The sequence below is a fragment of the Pseudophryne corroboree genome, chromosome 6, assembly GCF_028390025.1.
Source record: "Pseudophryne corroboree isolate aPseCor3 chromosome 6, aPseCor3.hap2, whole genome shotgun sequence".
Taxonomy (NCBI): Eukaryota; Metazoa; Chordata; class Amphibia; order Anura; family Myobatrachidae; genus Pseudophryne; species Pseudophryne corroboree.
Window position 1 is genome coordinate 72407775 of NC_086449.1, and position 25740 is coordinate 72433514.

Consider the following 25740-nt stretch of genomic DNA (forward strand, 5'->3'; position numbering starts at 1 on the left):
TTCCTCTCACTTTTTCTTCCTCTTTCTTTCTATTCTGTATTCAATCTATTCCAATTCATTCTTCCTGGCATCCTGTAATCCATCTATTTTATTCTTTTTTTTTTTTTTTGTCTATTATGGGCATTAATTTCCAAATAATATATACGTTACACTGCATGGACTTCTCTTCTTCTCATTTCTTGCCTCTTTCTCTTTTGTTACCACTGATTTACATATGTGTACCTGGTTGATACGTTTTCCTTGTTAATATTTTCCCTTCTCCGTACCTACTTCTGTTGCTGTTTCTCTGCCTCTTTAACTTCTTCCATCCATTGACCATGATCCTCACTTGCTATCTTTAACCCTTCACTACTTCATGTGTCTCATATATGCCATCGTCTCAACCATGCGTTTTGCCCATTTCCCACCATACAACCTTACATTTCCTGTCATTTCCCACTCATTTTCTTCTTCATGGCATCAACCTCCTTTCCATGGCTCTGTGGCTCCTCTCTCTGTTCCCAGGGGCCGCATGAAATATACAGACTTGTATGAGATGCTCAGACTTATCTCGCCTCCCTTGGGTCTGGGGAAGAAATGCCCTGCTCGAGTTGCTTATAAGGTAGATCCCTTCCACTTCCCCTACCATGACTCTTACCCCTTTCCTAGTCCGTTCCTGCGTCCCATATTGTATCCTGCCATCTAGCGGTAACTTAACACTACTGCTCCGCATTATTGTGCTTTTATCAGCAGAAGTGTTAAGAAATACCCCAAAGAGATCCTTAACGCCAGGACTCTCTTGTAACTGGAAGCCTCTGAACGGCATTTCGTCTTTTGATGTTATGGTATTTTGACGTGGAGCTGTGCCGTCAGTGTGTGCGTGTGTGTCTTTGACATGTTCTGTATGTTGGGAGCCAATGACCACAACCTCATTCCTAATGTAAAGATAGGAACCTGCCTAACAACAAAAACACCTTTTTTGATACATAATGGGGGAGATTCAAATGTTTGAAAAGTCAGTTGGGAGTCTGTTTTTTCCTATCTAATAGACAGGAAAAAACAGACACCCAACCGACTTTTCAAACATTTGAATTCCACCCAATGTCTGCTTGTGAATGGCAGGTAAACTGAATAAGAATTAGATGAATAAAGCTATCAATATACTAAGGACTAAATGTAATAGTCTGTGAGTCCCACACCTCCGGCAACTTGCAGGCTATTACATTTAGCCCGAAGACTGAAAACGAAGTGTTTGCTTCTTGTTTGTGATATTTAAATAAATATATATATATATATATATATATACCACAACTTTGTACTTTTGAAAATAAATGCACACCATAACAATAAAATCCTATATTATACATTACAGTGCCGATTTCACACCAGAATGATTTATTAGCCCTGGTGATTGGTAGTGTGCTTTTAAGAAGACATTTAGGGGGTAATTCCAAGTTGATCGCAACAGGATTTTTGTTAGCAATTGGGCAAAACCATGTGCACTGCAGGGGAGGCAGATATAACATGTGCAGAGAGAGTTAGATTTGGGTGGGGTGTGTTCAATCTGCAATATAATTTGCAGTGTAAAAATAAAGCAGCCAGTATTTACCCTGCACAGAAACAAAATAACCCACCCAAATCTAACTCTCTCTGCACATGTTATATCTGCCTCCCCTGCAGTGCACATGGTTTTGCCCAATTGCTATCAAAAATCCTGCTGCGATCAACTTGGAATTACCCCCTTAATTCCATTATAATTACTTTAAGCAGTCTAGTTCCTGGAACATTGAATATTATATTGGGTAGGTTGGCCAGTAGTTCTGTATGTATTTAGAAGAACGGTCTGTATATCTGTAGGTGAAGCAGCCGCACACGTTTATATGTGGCCCCACCTGGCTTTTTGTTAAATGGCTGGAAATGTGTCAAATTTGGCCACTCTCAAGAGTGGTCAGCTTGGACAGGGTCTATTTACTAAACCTGGGGTGGAAATAAAGTACCAGACAATCAGCTCCTAACTGCCATATCACATGCTGTATTTGGAAAATGACAGTTATGAGCTGATTGACTGGTACTTTATCTCCATCCAAGGCTTAGTAAATAGACCTCATTACCTTTGAATGGTCAGTCTGAATAGCCTAATCCAATAGATATCCATTAGTGCTGCCAGCCAGTAATAATCCAGCAATAGCGGTAACTGACCAACAGCATTTTCACCTGGGTATGGATGAAATCTGGACACATTTGAATTGTTCTCAGAGACCTAAGATGGTTGTGGGCATGTGGTGACCACAGGAGTAATAGTCTAAATAGGCCACATAGACAGAAAATTCACACATGTGTGACCCTCTCCAATTGCATTAAATATTCTGTAGATGCTATTTTGTAAGGCCTTTGGATATATAATATGTCTGTACATCTGCAGATACTGTTTACCCCGTATGTAAAACATACCTCACAAATTTTAAAGTGGGGGAATCGGGACAAATGGCCTGTACAACACAAGTTACATGGTAGGTGCTCATAGCGATACAGAACAGCAATGAACGGGATAGTGCATCCCACCTTGTGGTTCAATCGGGACAAAGCTGTCCTAATAGAGTGTAGTAGGACAGAGCCACCAACACCTAACTTGGGGCATCTGTAAAAGGAAAGTCTGTAAGTCACAAGATTTATTGGCAAGGAGATCCATATATCCCTAACTAGATGACAGGACGGTCTGAAGAGCTCTTGTATGTCACTAGTTATATAGCAAGATGGTCTACAGGTCTCTAGTTGCATTCTTACATGGCAGGGTGGTCTGTTGGTCTCTAGTTTCATGGCCATATACTCTGTAGGTCTGTAGTTGCATGGCAGGATGGTCTTGAGGTCTCTAGTTACTGGTTAGGATGGTCTGTAGCTCTATAGATGGTGTATAGTTGCATAGCAGGATGCTAGTAGGTCGATATCTAAGTCACTAGATACATGACAGCATCATCTTTAGGTCAGTATTGTTACATGGCAGAATGTCCTGTAGGTCATGAGTTTCATGGCAGGATGGTCTTTAGGTCATGAGTTACATGGCAGGATAGTCTGTAGGTCATGCGTTACATGCCAGGATGGTCTGTAGGTCAGGAGTTACATGGCAGGATGGTCTGTAGGTCATGAGTTTCATGGCAAGATGGTCTGTAGGTCTGAAGTTACATGGCAGGATGGTCTGTAGGTCATGAGTTACATGGCAGGATGGTCTGTAGGTCATTAATTACATGGCAGGATGGTTTGTTGGTCCAGACTTAGATGGTAGGATTGTCTGTAGGTCATGAGTTACATGGTATGATGGTCTGTAGGTCATGAGTTACATGGTCGGTTGGTCATGAGTTACATGGCAGGATGGTCTGTAGGTCATGAGTTACATGGTAGGATGGTGTGTAGGTCATGAGTTACATGGTGGAATGATGTATAGGCCATGAGTTACATGGTAGGATGATCTGTTGGTCATGAGTTACATGGTAGGATGGTATGTAGGCCATGGGTTACATGGTAGGATGGTCTGTTGGTCATGAGTTACTTGGCAGGATGGTCTGTAGATCATGAGCTACATAATAGGATGGTCTGTTGGTCATGAGTTACATGGCAGTATAGTCTGTAGGTCAGGAGTTACAATGGCAGGATGGTCTGTAGGTCATGAGTTACATGGCAGGATGGTTTTTAGGCCGTGAGTTACATGGCAGGATGGTCTGTAGGTCATTAGTTACATGGCAGGATGGTTTGTTGGTCCGGACTTAAATGGTAGGATGGTCTGTAGGTCATGAGTTACATGGTATGATGGTCTTTAGGTCATGAGTTACATGGTCTGTTGGTCATGAGTTACATGGCAGGATGGTCTATAGGTCATGAGCTACATGGTAGGATGTTCTGTTGGTCATGAGTTACATGGCAGTATAGTCTGTAGGTCAGGAGTTACAATGGCAGGATGGTCTGTAGGTCGTGAGTTACATGGCAGGATGGTCTGTAGGTCATTAGTTGCATGGTATGATGGTCTGTAGGTCATGAGTTACATGGTCTGTTGGTAATGAGTTACATGGCAGGATGGTCTGTAGGTCATGAGTTACATGGTAGGATGGTCTGTAGGTCATGAGTTACATGGTATGATGGTCTGTAGGTCATGAGTTACATGGTCTGTTGGTCATGAGATACATGGCAGGATGGTCTGTAGGTCATGAGTTACATGGTGGAATTGTGTATAGGCCATGAGTTACATGGTAGGATGGTCTGTTGGTCATGAGTTATATGGTAGGATGGTGTGTAGGCCATGAGTTACATGGTAGGATGGTATGTAGGCCATGGGTTACATGGTAGGATGGTCTGTTGGTCATGAGTTACATGGCAGGATGGTCTGTAGGTCATGAGCTACATGGTAGGCTGGTCTGTTGGTCATGAGTTACATGGCAGGATGGTCTGTAGGCCATGAGTTACATGGTAGGATGGTGTGTAGGTCATGAGTTACATGGTAGGATGGTATGTAGGCAATGGGTTACATGGTAGGATGGTCTGTTGGTCATGAGTTACATGGCAGGATGGTCTGTAGGTCATGAGTTACATGGTAGGATGGTGTGTAGGTCATGTGTTACATGGCAGGATGGTGTGTCGGTCATGAGTTACATGATAGGATGGTCTGTAGGTCATAATTTACATTGATTATAAATCTATAGTTACATGGGAAGATGCTACGTAGGGCATTAGTTGTATGGGAGGGTAGTGTGTACATCACTAGTTACATGGCAGGATTGTCTGTAGGTAACTAGCTACACGGCAAAATGGTCTGCACATCTCTGGTTACATAACAGGATGGTTTGTAGATATTTAGATACATGTAATAATGTTCTTAATTACATAAGATGTCTCTTATATAACATCACAGCATAATCTGGAGATCTGAAAGACTCTAATTACATTATAGAATACACATTAGATCTTCATTTAAAAGGCAGGATTCATCACAAAATGGTCTGTAGATCACCAGTTACATGAGAAAATGATCTGTAGATAATTATATATCTGGATGGTTTAAAGATCTCTAGTAACATAGCAGAATTCAGTGTCGGACTGCGGCATGTAGGGCCTACCGGGGGGAATGCGGTGGTAGGGGCCCATGTTTAGGGGTGTGGGCAGTCTGCAGAGGGGGTGTGGCCTGCCACCTCATTGGTTTGACTAACCATTAGAGATTGCAATGCCTGGGTTCCTTCATAAATATATACAGTAAATTCAGCTGCTGCATGCATGGTAATGTACCAGATTAATAACAGCAGTGCACTGTGGAAAATACACCATAGTCCAGTATAAGGTAACATATGTATTATGTATAATTCAAGTGCACAGTCTGGAACCTGATCCTTAGAGCAGGAAGAGGGCCCCCAGGCAGTGGGGCCCACTGGTGGTTTCCCCTGTACCCTTGTGGGCCAGTTCAAGCCTGGCAGAATTAACTGTAGGTCTCTAGGTACATAGCAGGATGACTTGTAGGTATCTAGGTATATACGAGGATGACATGTAGGTCTCTAGGTACATAGCAGGATGATCTGTACATCTCAGAGTACATAGCAGGGTGTCCTGTAGATCTGTAGGTACATAGCTAGGTTACCTGCAGTCCCCTAGGCGCACACAGAATGAACATGGGTTCTTTAGCGCCATATAAGGGGTTATAACTGGCAACAGATATTTACGTGCAGACTAACACAGACAATACATAAATTCACATAGATACCTAATAACAGTGAGCACATAGTATAATTATGCAGAGAGGACATATGAGAATACAGTCTATGGGGGGATATGTGCGGTCACAATTAGGAGAAGAGGGCAGAGACTGCAGAGATAGGTGGATGGTCTGGAATCTACAATGGAAAAATTAGTTTTAAGAGCACGCATAGAGGCTGGGTGAGGTGTATCTCTCTCATTACATGGCAGGATGGTCGGTAGACCTATAAATGGGAATTTAACTAGCCGCAGGACTTACCGTGGACTTTTAGCTCACAGGTTAAATACATGGAGCAATTAAATTATGCCCTTGGTAAGCCTAGTGGCTAATGCATAGTAAGGCATTGATTCCAGGTAAAGTGCCCAGAGCCATGCAATTACTACAGTAATCCTGCGACTAGCAGCAAAGGTGCACTAAACACAGATTTCAGTCTGTAGCAAAAATTCAGCATGGATTGCTAAATTGCAAATTCGCAAATCGGGCAATTATCGGAAGACTGCGCATGTGCTGCGAACGCATTGTGCGTGCACGAAGGCTGAAATGTTATCGCAGCCTAAGAGAAATGTGATCGCAATTTGATTGACAAGAAGTAACTGTTCGTGGGGGTTAACATGGTGTTTCTGAGGAGTAGTTGGAAAACGCAGGTGGGCCATGGACGTTTTCGGGGGCGTGTATCTGACGTCAGTTGCAGTCGCTTGCGATTAAAAACATGGTGCCGTTGCGATTCCATTCTCATTATTCTGAGTAGCCCTGGGTGAATCTCAACTGTCGATGGTATTCTGTTTCTGCGTCGGGATCGCAGTTCTGTTGCTGCATATGCAGAATTGCAATCGCATCGTTGGCCGTCTTTTACCATTAAGGGGTGTATTCAATACCTGTCAGAAACTGCCGTCTTGTCGGAAAGACGGCAGTTTCCGACAGGTGTAGGTTGGAAGGGGTTCCGACCTATTCAATGCCGGCTGATTTTTTCCGACATGTCGGGAATACCCGACTTGTCGGAAACCACGTGGATTGCCAGAATCCACGTTGGCTGTCGGAAGCGCGGCTAAACCCGACAGGTTTTAGCCCCATTTCCAACATTTTCAATCCGACTTTAAAGAAAGTCGGATTGCCATTGGTGGTCATTCCGAGTTGTTCGCTCGCTAGCTGCTTTTAGCAGCATTGCAAACGCTAGGCCACCGCCCTCTGGGAGTGTATCTTAGCTTAGCAGAATAGCGAACGAAAGATTAGCAGAACTGCTACTAAATATTTTCTTACAGTTTCTGAGTAGCTCCAGACCTACTCCTAGATTGCGATCAGCTCGGTCCGTTTAGTTCCTGGTTTGACGTCACAAACACGCCCTGCGTTTGGCCAGCCACTCCCCCGTTTCTCCAGACACTCCCGCGTTTTTACCTGACACGCCTGCGTTTTTTAGCACACTCCCGGAAAACGCTCAGTTATCACCCAGAAACGCCCCTTTCCTGTCAATCACTCACCGATCAGCAGTGTGACTGAAAAGCGCCGCACGAACAACAGCAAAACTGCAAAGTTTTTAGTTAAATAACTAAGCGCATGCGCGCTGCGTACCCTGCGCATGCGCATTTAGCAACAAATCGCAGCATAGCGAAAATCGGTAACGAGCGAACAACTCTGAATGACCACCATTGTCGGGAACGGGCCAAACCTGTCGGGTTTGGCCCGGCATTGAATACTGACCTGTCGGATCCTGTCTGTTGGAAAGGATCCGACAGGTATTGAATATACCCCTAAGGCCAGCTCTTCACATGCGATTTTTAGCAGTAGCAGTTTTGAGACGATTGCAGTTTCAGTCTCATTAGCGATCCAACCTGATTAAGGCCTTAAGCTTAAGTGCACCCACTGGGCTTACCGTGGGCACTGATTGAATAGCTCTTAACCCAGGAGGTAAAAGAATGTGGCAAGTACCACGGCTAATTGAATTACCGCTATAATTACTTAGCAGGAGGCTCTGTAGTACTTTAGTTACATTCAAGTATAGTTCTCTAGTTATATGTCAGTATGATGTGAAGGTCACTAGTTAAATTGAAGGATGAGCTGTAATCCGAAAGGAACATGGCATACTGACGCTGGGATCCCAAGGTTTAAAACCACGGGGGAGTGGGGGTGGGGGAAGGGGGGAGACAGGGAAGCACAACAAAGCCCCTTGCAGGCTCGCTGCGCTCGCCACAGGTTCTATTCCCACTCTATGGGTGTTGTGGACAACCACGAGTGGGAATAGTCCCTGCTATTCGGCATGCCGACTGGCGGATGTTCGAGTGTTTGGCATCCCAGCGTCGGTAATGTGACCGGTGGTCTCCTGATCACTGGTCACATAACTACATCCCGTTACATGGCAGGATGATGTATATGCCAGTAGTATCGTGACAGTTACATTGTACATACGGTACATGGCTGATGGTTTGTATGCCACCAGATACATGACAAGCCAGACAGTATGTCTAGCCATAAAGCAGGATGACTGGTAGGTCACTAGTTACACGGCAGTATGATCTGTAGGTCACTAGTTAGACGGCAGTATGATCTGTAGGACACTAGTTACACGGCAGTATGATCTGTAGGTCACTAGTTACACGGCAGTATGATCTGTAGGTCACTAGTTACACAGCGGTATGATCTGTAGGTCACTAGTTACACGGCAGTATGATCTGTAGGTCACTAGTTACACGGCAGTATGATCTGTAGGTCACTAGTTACACGGCAGTATGATCTGTAGGACACTAGTTACACGGCAGTATGATCTGTAGGACACTAGTTACACGGCAGTATGATCTATATGACACTAGTTACATGGTAAGATGATCAGTAGGACACTTGTTACATGGCAGGAAGCTCAGTAGGTCACTAGTTACACGGCAGTATGATCTGTAGGTCACTAGTTACATGGTAGTATGATCTGTAGGAAACTAGTTACATGGTAGTATGATCTGTAGGACACTAGTTACATGGCAGTATGATCTGTAGGACACTAGTTACATGGCAGTATGATCTGTAGGTCACTAGTTACATTGCAGTATGATCTGTAGGACACTAGTTACACGGCAGTATGATCTGTAGGTCACTAGTTACACGGCAGTATGATCTGTAGGTCACTAGTTACACGGCAGGATGACTGGTAGGACACTAGTTACATGGCAGTATGATCTGTAGGTCACTAGTTGCATGGCAGTATGATCTGTAGGTCACTAGTTACATGGCAGTATGATCTGTAGGGCACTAGTTACATAGCAGGATGATCTGTAGGACACTAGTTACACGGCAGTATGATCTGTAGGTCACTAGTTACACGGCAGTATGATCTGTAGGTCACTAGTTACACGGCAGTATGATCTGTAGGTCACTAGTTACACGGCAGGATGACTGGTAGGACACTAGTTACATGGCAGTATGATCTGTAGGTCACTAGTTGCATGGCAGTATGATCTGTAGGTCACTAATTACATGGCAGTATGATCTGTAGGGCACTAGTTACATAGCAGGATGATCTGTAGGACACTAGTTACACGGCAGTATGATCTGTAGGTCACTAGTTACATGGCAATATGATCAGTAGGTCACTAGTTGCATGGCAGTATGATCTGTAGGTCACTAGTTACATGGCAGTATGATCTGTAGGTCACTAGTCACATGGCAGTATGATCAGTAGGTCACTAGTTACACGGCAGTATGATCTATAGGACACTAGTTACATGGTAAGATGATCAGTAGGACACTTGTTACATGGCAGGAAGCTCAGTAGGTCACTAGTTACACGGCAGTATGATCTGTAGGTCACTAGTTACATGGTAGTAGGATCTGTAGGACACTAATTACACGGCAGTATGATCTGTAGGTCACTAGTTACACGGCGGTATGATCTGTAGGTCACTAGTTACACGGCGGTATGATCTGTAGGACACTAGTTACACGGCGGTATGATCTGTAGGTCACTAGTTACACGGCAGTATGATCTGTAGGTCACTAGTTACACGGCAGTATGATCAGTAGGTCACTAGTTACACGGCGGTATGATCTGTAGGTCACTAGTTACACGGCAGTATGATCTGTAGGTCACTAGTTACACGGCAGTATGCTCTGTAGGTCACTAGTTACACGGCAGTATGATCTGTAGGTCACTAGTTACACGGCAGTATGATCTGTAGGTCACTAGTTACACGGCAGTATGATCTGTAGGACACTAGTTACACGGCAGTATGATCTGTAGGACACTAGTTACACGGCAGTATGATCTGTAGGACACTAGTTACACGGCAGTATGATCTATATGACACTAGTTACATGGTAAGATGATCAGTAGGACACTTGTTACATGGCGGGAAGCTCAGTAGGTCACTAGTTACACGGCAGTATGATCTGTAGGTCACTAGTTACATGGTAGTATGATCTGTAGGAAACTAGTTACATGGTAGTATGATCTGTAGGACACTAGTTACATGGCAGTATGATCTGTAGGTCACTAGTTACATGGCAGTATGATCTGTAGGGCACTAGTTACATAGCAGGATGATCTGTAGGACACTAGTTACATGGTAGTATGATCTGTAGGACACTAGTTACATGGCAGTATGATCTGTAGGACACTAGTTACATGGCAGTATGATCTGTAGGTCACTAGTTACATGGCAGTATGATCTGTAGGGCACTAGTTACATAGCAGGATGATCTGTAGGACACTAGTTACACGGCAGTATGATCTGTAGGTCACTAGTTACACGGCAGTATGATCTGTAGGTCACTAGTTACACGGCAGTGTGATCTGTAGGTCACTAGTTACACGGCAGGATGACTGGTAGGACACTAGTTACATGGCAGTATGATCTGTAGGTCACTAGTTGCATGGCAGTATGATCTGTAGGTCACTAGTTACATGGCAGTATGATCTGTAGGGCACTAGTTACATAGCAGGATGATCTGTAGGACACTAGTTACACGGCAGTATGATCAGTAGGTCACTAGTTACATGGCAATATGATCAGTAGGTCACTAGTTGCATGGCAGTATGATCTGTAGGTCACTAGTTACATGGCAGTATGATCTGTAGGTCACTAGTCACATGGCAGTATGATCAGTAGGTCACTAGTTACACGGCAGTATGATCTATAGGACACTAGTTACATGGTAAGATGATCAGTAGGACACTTGTTACATGGCAGGAAGCTCAGTAGGTCACTAGTTACACGGCAGTATGATCTGTAGGTCACTAGTTACATGGTAGTATGATCTGTAGGACACTAGTTACATGGTAGTATGATCTGTAGGTCACTAGTTACATGGCAGTATGATCTGTAGGTCACTAGTTACACGGCAGTATGATCTGTAGGTCACTAGTTACATGGCAGTATGATCTGTAGGACACAAGTTACACGGCAGTATGATCTGTAGGACACTAGTTACACGGCAGTATGATCTGTAGGACACTAGTTACACGGCAGTATGATCTGTAGGACACTAGTTACATGGTAAGATGATCAGTAGGACACTAGTTACATGGCAGAAAGCTCAGTAGGTCACTAGTTACATGGCGGTATGATCTGTAGGTCAGTAGTTACACAGCAGTATGATCAGTAGGTCACTAGATACATAGCAGTATCATCTGTAGGTAACTAGTTATATAGCAAGATGATCTGTAGGTCTCTAGTTAAATGTTTTATAGAGTTTTAATTACATGTCAGGATGTTTGTCTCCAATTACTTGACATAATGACCGGTAGATTTCTAGTTACAGAATGATCCATACAAGTCTGGGTGCATGGCTAGATGAACTATAAGCCACAGTTTACATGGGAGGATGATCTGTATGCCACTAGTTACATGGGAGGATGATATGTATGCTACTTGTTTCGAGGGTGGATGAACCGTATGCCACTGGTTACATGGGAGGATCATATTTACGCCACTGGTCAGATGGAAGGAAATGTATGCCACTGGTTACATGGGAGGATAATATGTATGCTACTAGTTAGATGGGAGGATGATATGTACGCCACAGTTTACATGGGAGGATGATATGTATGCCGCTAGTTAGATGGAAGGGTGATATGTACGCCACTGGTTACATGGGAGGATGATATGTATGCCGCTATTTAGAAGGAAGGGTGATATGTACGCCACTGGTTACATGGGAGGATAATATGTATGCCGCTATTTAGAAGGAAGGGTGATATGTACGCCACTGGTTACATGGGAGGATTATTGTTATTATTATTATCCTTTATTTATATGGCGCCACAAGGGTTCCGCAGCGCCCAATTACAGAGTACATAAACAAATAATCAAGCAGGAAAACAGCAACTTACAGTTGACGACAATATAGGACAAGTACAGGGTAAATAAACATAGCGACATCAGCAGATGACACTGGAATAAGTATCAGGTGGCAGAAGACTGCTGGAGTTGGTGCAGTTGAATATTATTAAAGTAAGAAAAGGATAAGCACATGAGGGAAGAGGACCCTGCTCGTGAGCGCTTACATTCTAAAGGAGAGGGGTAGACAGACACGGGTGAGACAGATGGGGTACATAGAGAGCGTGGAACAGAGGTTTAGGATGAGATTTGGCTGGGTTTGGTGAAGAAGTGGGTCTTGAGAGCCCGTTTGAAGTTTTGTAGAGAGGTGGAGAGTCTGAGGGGGAGAGGTAGGGAATTCCAGAGAAGTGGTGCAGCACATGAAAAATCTTGGAGGTAGGAGTGGGAGGAAGTAATCCGTAGACAGGAGAGTCGGCGTGCATTAGCAGAGCGAAGAGGACGGGTGGGAGTGTAAAGGGAGATAAGGTCAAAGATGTAGATGGGAGAGGAGTGGGTGAGGGCTTTGTAAGCAAGTGTGAGAAGCTTGAAATGGATTCTGAAAGGGAAGGGGAGCCAGTGAAGGTCTAGTAAGAGAGGAGAGGTGGACGTAGTGCGTTTGGTGAGGAAAATGAGCCGAGCAGCAGCATTGAGGATAGATTGGAGTGGAGAGAGGTATTTGTCAGGAATGCCAGTCAGGAGGAGATTACAGTAGTCCAGTCTGGAGATGACCAGTGAGTGGATAAGAGTCTTAGTAGCATCCTGGGTCAGAAAGGGTCTGATCCTGGAAAAAAATTTTAGATGAAAACGGCAGGTTTGTGAGAGGTGCTGAATGTGTGGTTTGAAGGAGAGGGAGGAGTCAAGGATTACTCCAAGACAGCGCACTTGGGGGCTAGAGGAGATAGTAGTGCCATCAATAGATAATGAGATTGTAGGAGGTGAGGTTATGCAGGAGGGAGGGAAGATGATCAGCTCGGTCTTAGACATGTTAAGTTTAAGAAAGCGCTGGGACATCTAGGAAGAGGTAGCAGAGAGACAGTTGAAGATACGAGTGAGGAGAGCAGGGGAGAGGTCTAGAGAGGAAAGATAGATTTGAGTGTCATCAGCATAGAGATGATATTGGAAACCAAAAGAACTAATGAGCTTACCTAGTGAGGACGTATAGGGAGAGAAGAGAAGAGGACCAAGGACAGAACCTTGAGGTACCCCTACAGTTAGTGGAAGTGAGGGGGAGGTGGAGTCATGAGAGGAGACAGAGAATGAACGGTCAGAAAGGTAGGAAGACAGCCAAGAGAGGGCAGTGTCACGCAGGCCAATGGAGTGAAGGATGATATGTATGCTATTAGTTACATTGGAGGATGATATGTACGCCACTGATTACATGGGAGGATAATATGTATGCCGCTAGTTAGATGGGAGGATGATATGTATACCACTGGTTACATGGGAGGATGATATGTATACCACTGGTTACATGGGAGGATGATATGTGTGCTACTAGTTACATGGAAGGATGATATGTATGCCACTGGTTACATGGGAGGATGATATGTATGCCGCTGGTTACATGGGAGGATGATATGTATGCTACTAGTTACATGGGAGGATGATATTTATGCCACTGGTAACATGGGAGGATAATATGTATGCCGCTGGTTAGATGGGAGTATGATATGTATGCCACTAGTTACATGGGAGTATAATATGTATGCCACTGGTAACATGGGAGGATAATATGTATGCCGCTGGTTAGATGGGAGTATGATATGTATGCCACTAGTTACATGGGAGTATAATATGTATGCCGCTGGTAAGATGGGAGTATGATATGTATGCCACTAGTTACGTGGGAGGATAATGTGTGTGCCGCTGGTTAGATGGGAGTAAGATATGTATGCCGCTGGTTAGATGGGAGGATGATATGTATGCCACTAGTTAGGTGGAAGGGTGATATGTACGCCACTGGTTACATGGGAGGATGATATGTATGCCACTAGTTACATGGGAGGATAATATGTATGCCGCTGGTTAGATGGGAGTATGATATGTATGCCGCTGGTTAGATGGGAGGATGATATGTATGCCACTAGTAAGGTGGAAGGGTGATATGTACGCCACTGGTTACATGGGAGGATGATATGTATTCCGCTAGTTAATGGGGGGATATGTACGGTACTAGTTAAATGGGAGGATGATATGTACACCACTAGTTAGATAGGAGGATGATATGTATGCCACTAGTTAGATGGGAGGATGAGATGTACGTAGATGAGAGGATATGTTTGCCGCTAATTACATGGGAGGATTATATGTACGCCAAATGTTACATGGTAGGATGATATGTACGCGGGGGGCGGATTGGGATGGAAAACCAACCTGGGAAATTTATGGAAGCAGCCCTAATGGGGGGGAGTTGTGCGCTCTGACGAGGGGGTGAGGTCTGTTGAGAGGGGAAGGGGGCGGAATCCCTCCTCATAGGACCTGATTGTACGCAATTGCAGCCTTCTTGCATCTTTTTCTGCAGTTGTGTCTGAGACCAGGGGCGGATTTGGAACTAAATGTGGCCCTGTAAAATTTTGTAGAAGTGCCCCAACATGGGCAGTACAAGAGGTATAACATACCATGTAACCATGGCAGCGTCACTGGATGGCAGAGTTAATGTACTGCAGATATGGAATAACAGAATGAATGGGGACAATGCAGTGTACTGAGTGCAGTGGGCTGCCTGTCATGTGGGGGGTGGGGCCACATGACAACACACAAAACAGGCCCCACAGACACGTAGGCCTACCAGGAATCTTCCTGATGAGCCTTATGGCCAATCTGCCCCTGTATGTATGCCACATTTTACATGGGAGGATAATATGTATGCCACTTATTGCATGGGATGATATGTATGCCAATAGCTACATAGGAAGATGATCTGTATGTCTCTATTTAGGATGGTCAGTAGCTATATAGCTGGATGCTGTGTAGGTCACCAGTTATGTATCAGGATCTGTAGGTTCATATTTATATTGCACTATGTTCTATATGTCATTAGTTACATGGCAGAATCATCTGTAGATGACTAGTTACATGACAGAATCATCTGTAGATCACTAGATACATGGCAGGATGATCTACGTATGGCAGGATGTCTGCGGGTCTATAGATACATGGCAGAATAATTGTTAGTTACATGGTAGGTCTTAGTTGCTTCACAGGATGGTCTGTATCTTGCTAATTGCATGGCAGGATGGGGTTCACTACGGGTGGCCGGCGGTCGGGCTCCCGGCGACCAGCATCCCGGCGCCGGGAGCCCGACCGCCGGCTTACCGACAGCTTGGCGAGCGCAAATGAGCCCCTTGCGGGCTCGCTGCGCTCGCCACGCTACGGGCACGGTGGCGCGCTACGCGCGCCACACTATTTTATTCTCCCTCTATGGGGGTCGTGGACCCCCACGAGGGAAAATAAGTGTCGGTATGCCGGCTGTCGGGCTCCCGGCGCCGGTATACTGAGCGCCGGGAGCCCGACCGCCGGCAAACAGAAGACCACCCGGCAGGATGGTATGTATGTGTCTAGGTACATTGTATTATGGTCTGTTCTTTACTAGCAATGATCTACAGATGTGTCTGTATGAACTGTTGTTCTAGGCATACCACATAGCCCCACTTTGAGCTCCATAGTCAGAGTGCCTTAGACGCGGTACTTTTACTTGTGTGCAACTGAGTTGCAAATCTGTGTAAAGAAGGTTACTATATGAGTGGCCACGGCTATTCCTCCCCCCACATTCCATTATGCTGTATCTGCGACTTTGTACATAGGTTGTACCAATCCCTTTGTGACAAAAGACGCAACGTTGCGTGTCTGGCACACAGTAAGTGGCCTTATATGCAGCTACGATGCCAGCAAGCTTTTTTTGCCGTATGGCGTATAGACGCTAGGTATATGAGGATATATATGTATACATCTCTGATCACATGGCACCTAGTGCTTTAGGACTTTACTTATATGGCATTATGGTTAGTAGGTCTATAATTATGTAGCCTGAAAGTTAGGAGGTCTCTAGTTACATGGCAGAATGATATATAGGTTTCTCTTTACATGGCAGGATGGTATATAGGTTTCTCTTTACATGGCAGGATGATATATAGGTTTCACTTTACATGGCAGGATGATATATAGGTTTCTCTTTACATGGCAGGATGGCTTGTAGGTTTCTCTTTACATGGCAGGATGGTATATAGGTTTCTCTTTACATGGCAGGATGATATATAGGTTTCTCTTTACATGGCAGGATGGTATGTAGGTTTCTCTTTACATGGCAGGATGGTATGTAGGTTTCTCTTTACATGGCAGGATGGTATGTAGGTTTCTCTTTACATGGCAGGATGGTATGTAGGTCTCTAGGTCCTATATACGGCAATGTATCTCTATAAATCCATTGGAATTAGTTTTTCAGTCCTATAATGTCCAACCTATTTGGAAGCTCAATGACTTACAAAGAAGGAGACTATTGTGGCAGTGACACAGAGTGACTTACCATAAGTGCACTTCTCATTTTTTCGTCCTGTATGACATACGGATGAATCTATCAATCTTTCTTTCCCTGTCTCTGCATTCCTTACTCTTTATTCTGCTTTTGTGTATCTCCCTCTCTTATCTCTCACTATGGTAAGTGTACAATGCATTGGAAGGATGATGAAGGCCTGACCTAACCCATGACCTTTCCTGCTTGACAAATGTCCAGTGCAACTATATCAAGAACATTATTGGGATCTCTGAATTAATACAAGCTGTGCTTACAAAATTCTATTGCAAAACACATGGTGGGGATGGGTGGGGGAGAAATGTAAGTTACAAAGGTGGGCACTCCATAGTATAAAGAAAAATTCTATATGTGCATTCATTTTTTTTAACTGCACTACAAAGTGATTGGTGGATGTGACCATGCTACCTCTTTCCATAGCATTACTTTGTATAATTACCCCCATTATCTTACAACACTATTAGAGTCTTTGATTTTACAGCAGGCCAGACCCTTTATCTGTATTTACATGCCACAAAACTGCCATCACTATTAGTGATAAACTGTCATCCCTCTATACTGTGCTGTAAATAGCACTTTTCTTATAACAGTATAGTTGTATCATTCTGTAAATGGCACCTGTATTATTTCAGGAAATCGGAAATTAGTCATTTCTATCACCTACACCCTGAATGTCTCAATCCCATAACTGTCCTGTATCTATGTTACAGTGTGCAACTATACAGTCCTCGCCCTGTATCTATGTTACAGTGTGCTACATTATTACACAGTCCTCGCCCTGTATCTATGTTACAGTGTGCTACATTATTACACAGTCCTCGCCCTGTATCTATGTTAGTGTGCTACAGTATTACACACAGTCCTCGCCCTGTATCTATGTTAGTGTGCTACATTATTACACAGTCCTCGCCCTGTATCTATGTTAGTGTGCTACAGTATTACACACAGTCCTCGCCCTGTATCTATGTTACAGTGTGCTACATTATTACACAGTCCTCGCCCTGTATCTATGTTAGTGTGCTACAGTATTACACACAGTCCTCGCCCTGTATCTATGTTACAGTGTGCTACATTATTACACAGTCCTCGCCCTGTATCACTATCTATGTTAGTGTGCTACAGTATTACACAGTCCTCGCCCTGTATCTATGTTAGTGTGCTACATTATTACACAGTCCTCGCCCTGTATCACTATCTATGTTAGTGTGCTACAGTATTACACAGTCCTCGCCCTGTATCTATGTTAGTGTGCTACATTATTACACAGTCCTCGCCCTGTATCTATGTTAGTGTGCTACAGTATTACACAGTCCTTGCCCTGTAACTGTCCTGTATCTGTGTTACAGTACTATTACACAGTCCTCGCCCTGTATCTATGTTACAGTGTGCTACATTATTACACAGTCCTCGCCCTGTATCTATGTTAGTGTGCTACAGTATTACACAGTCCTTGCCCTGTAACTTTCCTGTATCTGTGTTACAGTGTGCTATTACACACTCCTGTCCCTGTATCTATATTACAGTGTGCTACAGCATTACACAGTCCTTGCCCTGTAACTGTCCTGTATCTATGTTACAGTGTGCTATTACACAGTCCTCGCCCTGTATCTATGTTACAGTGTGCTACATTATTACACAGTCCTCGCCCTGTATCTATGTTACAGTGTGCTACATTATTACACAGTCCTCGCCCTGTATCTATGTTACAGTGTGCTACATTATTACACAGTCCTCGCCCTGTATCTATGTTAGTGTGCTACAGTATTACACAGTCCTTGCCCTGTAACTTTCCTGTATCTGTGTTACAGTGTGCTATTACACACTCCTGTCCCTGTATCTATATTACAGTGTGCTACAGCATTACACAGTCCTTGCCCTGTAACTGTCCTGTATCTGTGTTACAGTGTGCTTTCACACAGTCCTCGATTTATATCTATGTTACAATGTACTACAATATTACACAGCCCTCACCCTGTAGCTGTCCTGTATGTGTGTTAGTGTGCTGTTACACAGTCATCACCCTGTATCTAAGTTAGTGTGCTACACTATTACGAAGTCCTCGACCTGTAACAGTCCTGTATCTATTTTAAAGTACTATTACACTGTCCTTGCCCTGTAACTGTCCTATGTTACAATTTGCTATTAAGCATTCCTCACCCTGTAACTGCCCTGTATTTATGTTACAGTACTATTACAGTCCTTGCCCTGTAACTGTCCTGTATTTATGTTACAGTACTGTTACACAGTCCTTGCCCTGTAACTGTCCTGTATTTATGTTACAGTACTGTTACACAGTCCTTGCCCTGTAACTGTCCTGTATTTATGTTACAGTACTATTACAGTCCTTGCCCTGTAACTGTCCTGTATTTATGTTACAGTACTGTTACACAGTCCTTGCCCTGTAACTGTCCTGTATTTATGTTACAGTACTAGGCCTCGCCCTGTAACTGTTATGGATCTATGTTACAGTACTATTACACAGTTCTCACCCTGTAACTGTCCTGTATCTACAGTATATTACAGTACTATTACACAGTCCTCACCCTGTAACTATCCTGTATTTATGTTACAGTGTGCTGTTACACAGTCCTCGCTCTGTTACTGTCCTGTATCTATGTATTACAAAGTCCTCACTCTGTAGCTGTCCTATATCTATGTTACAGTACTATTACACAGTTCTCAACGTGTAGCTGTTCTGTATCTGTGTTACAGTACTATTACACAGTCCTCATATTGTAACTGTCTGTATCTATGTTACAGTACTATTACACAGTCCTCACCCTGTAACTGTCTGTATGGGATGCAGTTACAATACCAGCAGTCGAGATCCCAGCGTTCAGGAGTCCAACCCTGGAATCCCGACAGCTGGTGAAATACCGATGCCCGGAATCCTGACCTCCGCCGGGTAAACTCTGCGAGGGGACTCTCTGCCTCGCTTTCGGGATGCTGCTGTCGGTATACTGACAGCCAGCATTCCGTCTGCCGTTAAATCATATGTATTGTCTGTTTCTATATTACAGTTTATTATTACTCAGTTCTCACCTTGAAGCTGTTCTATATCTATTTATCTATGTTACAGTACTGTTACAGTCCTCGGCCCTTAACTGTCCTGAATCTGTGTTACAGTGTGCTATTACACAGTCCTCACCCTGTAACTATGATGTATCTATGTTACAGTACTATTACACAGTCCTCACCCTGTAACTGTGCTGTATCTATGTTACAGTACTATTACACAGTCCTCACCCTGTAACGGTCTGTATATATGTTACAGTACTATTACCCAGTTCTCACCCTGTAACTGTCCTGTATCTATGTTACAGTACTATTACACAGTCCTCACCCTGTAACTGTCTGTATATATGTTACAGTACTATTACACAGTCATCACCCTGTAACTGTCCTGTATCTATGTTACAGTACTATTACACAGTCCTCACCCTGTAACTGTCTGTATATATGTTACAGTACTATTACACAGTCCTCACCCTGTAACTGTCTGTATATATGTTACAGTACTATTACACAGTCCTCACCCTGTAACTGTCTGTATATATGTTACAGTACTATTACACAGTCCTCACCCTGTAATTGTCCTATATCTATGTTACAGTACTATTACACAGTCCTCACCCTGTAACTATGCTGTATCTATGTTACAGTAGTATTACACAGTCCTCACCCTGTAACTGTCCTGTATCTACAATATGTTACAGTACTATTACACAGTCCTCACCCTGTAACTGTCCTGTATCTACAGTATGTTACAGTACTATTACACAGTCCTCACCCTGTAACTGTCCTGTATCTACAGTATGTTACAGTACTATTACACAGTCCTCACCCTGTAACTGTGCTGTATCTATGTTACAGTACTATTACACAGTCCTCACCCTGTAACTGTGCTGTATCTATGTTACAGTACTATTACACAGTCCTCACCCTGTAACGGTCTGTATATATGTTACAGTACTATTACCCAGTTCTCACCCTGTAACTGTCCTGTATCTACAATATGTTACAGTACTATTACACAGTCCTCACCCTGTAACTGTCCTGTATTTACAGTATGTTACAGTACTATTACACATTCCTCATCCTGTAACTGTCCTGTATCTACAGTATGTTACAGTACTATTACACAGTCCTCACCCTGTAACTGTCCTGTATCTACAATATGTTACAGTACTATTACACAGTCCTCACCCTGTAACGGTCTGTATATATGTTACAGTACTATTACCCAGTTCTCACCCTGTAACTGTCCTGTATCTATGTTACAGTACTATTACACAGTCCTCACCCTGTAACTGTCTGTATATATGTTACAGTACTATTACCCAGTTCTCACCCTGTAACTATGATGTATCTATGTTACAGTACTATTACACAGTCCTCACCCTGTAACGGTCTGTATATATGTTACAGTACTATTACCCAGTTCTCACCCTGTAACTGTCTGTATATATGTTACAGTACTATTACCCAGTCCTCACCCTGTAACTGTCTGTATATATGTTACAGTACTATTACCCAGTCATCACCCTGTAACTGTCTGTATATATGTTACAGTACTATTACCCAGTTCTCACCCTGTAACTGTCCTGTATCTATGTTACAGTACTATTACACAGTCCTCACCCTGTAACTGTCTGTATATATGTTACAGTACTATTACACAGTCCTCACCCTGTAACTGTCTGTATATATGTTACAGTACTATTACACAGTCCTCACCCTGTAACTGTCTGTATATATGTTACAGTACTATTACACAGTCATCACCCTGTAACTGTCTGTATATATGTTACAGTACTATTACACAGTCATCACCCTGTAACTGTCTGTATATATGTTACAGTACTATTACCCAGTTCTCACCCTGTAACTGTCCTGTATCTACAGTATGTTACAGTACTATTACACAGTCCTCACCCTGTAACTGTCCTGTATCTACAGTATGTTACAGTACTATTACACAGTCCTCACCCTGTAACTGTCTGTATATATGTTACAGTACTATTACCCAGTTCTCACCCTGTAACTGTCCTGTATCTACAGTATGTTACAGTACTATTACACATTCCTCACCCTGTAACTGTCCTGTATCTACAGTATGTTACAGTACTATTACACATTCCTCACCCTGTAACTGTCCTGTATCTACAGTATGTTACAGTACTATTACACAGTCCTCACCCTGTAACTATCCTGTATCTACAATATGTTACAGTACTATTACACAGTCCTCACCCTGTAACTGTCCTGTATCTACAGTATGTTACAGTACTATTACACAGTCCTCACCCTGTAACTGTCCTGTATCTACAGTATGTTACAGTACTATTACACTTTCCTCACCCTGTAACTGTCCTGTATCTACAGTATGTTACAGTACTATTACACAGTCCTCACCCTGTAACTGTCCTGTATCTACAGTATGTTACAGTACTATTACACAGTCCTCACCCTGTAACTGTCCTGTATCTACAGTATGTTACAGTACTATTACACAGTCTTCACCCTGTAACTGTCCTGTATCTACAGTATGTTACAGTACTATTACACAGTCATCACCCTGTAACTGTCCTGTATCTACAGTATACAGTATGTTACAGTACTATTACACAGTCATCACCCTGTAACTGTCTGTATATATGATACAGTGTACTATGACACAGTCCTCACCCTGTAACTATCTGTATCTATGTTACAGTGTGCTATTACACAGTCCTCACCCTGTAACTATCCTATATCTACAATATGTTACAGTGTACTATTACACAGTCCTCACCCTGTAACTGTCCTGTATCTACAATATGTTACAGTACTATTAACCAGACCTCACCCTGTAACTGTCCTGTATCTACAGTATGTTACAGTACTATTACACAGTCCTCACCCTGTAACTGTCCTGTATCTACAGTATGTTACAGTACTATTACACAGTCCTCACCCTGTAACTGTCCTGTATCTACAGTATGTTACAGTACTATTACACAGTCCTCACCCTGTAACTATCTGTATCTATGTTACAGTGTGCTATTACACAGTCCTCACCCTGTAACTATCCTATATCTACAATATGTTACAGTGTACTATTACACAGTCCTCACCCTGTAACTGTCCTGTATCTACAATATGTTACAGTACTATGACACAGTCCTCACCCTGTAACTATCTGTATCTATGTTACAGTGTGCTATTACACAGTCCTCACTCCTGTATCTACAATATGTTACAGTACTATGACACAGTCCTCACCCTGTAACTATCTGTATCTATGTTACAGTGTGCTATTACACAGTCCTCACCCTGTAACTATCCTATATCTACAATATGTTACAGTATTATTACCCAGTCCCCACCCTGTAACTATCCTGTATCTACAGTATGTTACAGTACTATTAACCAGACCTCACCCTGTAACTGTCCTGTATCTACAGTATGTTACAGTACTATTACACAGTCCTCACCCTGTAACTATCCTGTATCTACAGTATGTTACAGTACTATTACACAGTCCTCACCCTGTAACTGTCCTGTATCTACAATATGTTATAGTACTATTACACAGTCCTCACCCTGTAACTATCCTGTATCTACAGTATGTTACAGTACTATTACACATTCCTCACCCTGTAACTGTCCTGTATCTACAGTATGTTACAGTACTATTACACAGTCCTCACCCTGTAACTATCCTGTATCTACAATATGTTACAGTACTATTACACAGTCCTCACCCTGTAACTGTCCTGTATCTACAGTATGTTACAGTACTATTACCCAGTCCCCACCCTGTAACTATCCTGTATCTACAGTATGTTACAGTACTATTACACAGTCCTCACCCTGTAACTGTCCTGTATCTACAATATGTTATAGTACTATTACACAGTCCTCACCCTGTAACTATCCTGTATCTACAGTATGTTACAGTACTATTACACATTCCTCACCCTGTAACTGTCCTGTATCTACAGTATGTTACAGTACTATTACACAGTCCTCACCCTGTAACTATCCTGTATCTACAATATGTTACAGTACTATTACACAGTCCTCACCCTGTAACTGTCCTGTATCTACAGTATGTTACAGTACTATTACACAGTCCTCACCCTGTAACTGTCCTGTATCTACAATATGTTACAGTACTATTACACAGTCCTCACCCTGTAACTGTCCTGTATCTACAGTATGTTACAGTACTATTACACAGTCCTCACCCTGTAACTGTCCTGTATCTACAATATGTTACAGTACTATTACACAGTCCTCACCCTGTAACTGTCCTGTATCTACAATATGTTACAGTACTATTACACAGTCCTCACCCTGTAACTATCCTGTATCTACAATATGTTACAGTACTATTACACAGTCCTCACCCTGTAACTGTCCTGTATCTACAGTATGTTACAGTACTATTACACAGTCTTCACCCTGTAACTGTCCTGTATCTACAGTATGTTACAGTACTATTACACAGTCTTCACCCTGTAACTGTCCTGTATCTACAGTATGTTACAGTACTATTACACAGTCTTCACCCTGTAACTATCCTGTATCTACAGTATGTTACAGTACTATTACACATTCCTCACCCTGTAACTGTCCTGTATCTACAATATGTTACAGTACTATTACACAGTCTTCACCCTGTAACTATCCTGTATCTACAATATGTTACAGTACTATTACACAGTCCTCACCCTGTAACTATCCTGTATCTACAATATGTTACAGTACTATTACACAGTCCTCACCCTGTAACTGTCCTGTATCTACAGTATGTTACAGTACTATTACACAGTCATCACCCTGTAACTGTCCTGTATCTACAGTATACAGTATGTTACAGTACTATGACACAGTCCTCACCCTGTAACTATCTGTATCTATGTTACAGTGTGCTATTACACAGTCCTCACCCTGTAACTATCCTATATCTACAATATGTTACAGTGTACTATTACACAGTCCTCACCCTGTAACTGTCCTGTATCTACAATATGTTACAGTACTATGACACAGTCCTCACCCTGTAACTATCTGTATCTATGTTACAGTGTGCTATTACACAGTCCTCACCCTGTAACTATCCTATATCTACAATATGTTACAGTATTATTACCCAGTCCCCACCCTGTAACTATCCTGTATCTACAGTATGTTACAGTACTATTACACAGTCCTCACCCTGTAACTGTCCTGTATCTACAGTATGTTACAGTACTATTACACAGTCCTCACCCTGTAACTGTCCTGTATCTACAGTATGTTACAGTACTATTACACAGTCCTCACCCTGTAACTGTCCTGTATCTACAGTATGTTACAGTACTATTACACAGTCCTCACCCTGTAACTATCCTGTATCTACAATATGTTACAGTACTATTACACAGTCATCACCCTGTAACTGTCCTGTATCTACAGTAAGTTACAGTACTATTACACAGTCCTCACCATGTAACTGACTGTATATATGTTACAGTGTACTATTACACAGTCCTCACCCTGTAACTATCTTTCTCTTTGTTACAGTGTACTATTACACAGTCCTCACCCTGTAACTGTCCTGTATCTACAATATGTTACAGTACTATTACACAGTCATCACCCTGTAACTATCCTGTATCTACAATATGTTACAGTAATATTACACAGTCCTCACCCTGTAACTGTCCTGTATCTACAATATGTTACAGTACTATTACACAGTCCTCACCCTGTAACTGTCCTGTATCTACAGTATGTTACAGTACTATTACCCAGCCCCCACCCTGTAACTGTCCTGTATCTACAATATGTTACAGTACTATTACACAGTCATCACCCTGTAACTATCCTGTATCTACAATATGTTACAGTAATATTACACAGTCCTCACCCTGTAACTGTCCTGTATCTACAGTATGTTACAGTACTATTACACAGTCATCACCCTGTAACTTTCCTGTATCTACAGTATGTTACAGTACTATTACACATTCCTCACCCTGTAACTGTCCTGTATCTACAGTATGTTACAGTACTATTACACAGTCCTCACCCTGTAACTGTCCTGTATCTTACATATGTTACAGTACTATTACACAGTCCTCACCCTGTAACTATCTGTATCTATGTTACAGTACTATTACACAGTCCTCACCCTGTAACTATCCTATATCTACAATATGTTACAGTACTATTAC

General features: G+C 42.7%; 1 protein-coding gene across 15 annotated transcripts in view; it reads left to right on the forward strand.

The window, feature by feature from the left end:
• CACNA1A (calcium voltage-gated channel subunit alpha1 A) overlaps positions 1–25740 on the forward strand; it is a 502477-nt gene that overhangs the window by 348673 nt on the left and 128064 nt on the right. For 9 of the 15 annotated variants that reach the window (XM_063931143.1, XM_063931148.1, XM_063931147.1 and 6 more), the window contains one exon: positions 505–601. The exons of the other annotated variants lie outside the window; for them this stretch is intronic. In XM_063931143.1, the coding sequence (XP_063787213.1) occupies positions 505–601 (97 nt within the window). The remainder of the gene's footprint in view (positions 1–504; positions 602–25740) is intronic. 15 annotated transcript variants of the gene reach the window in all.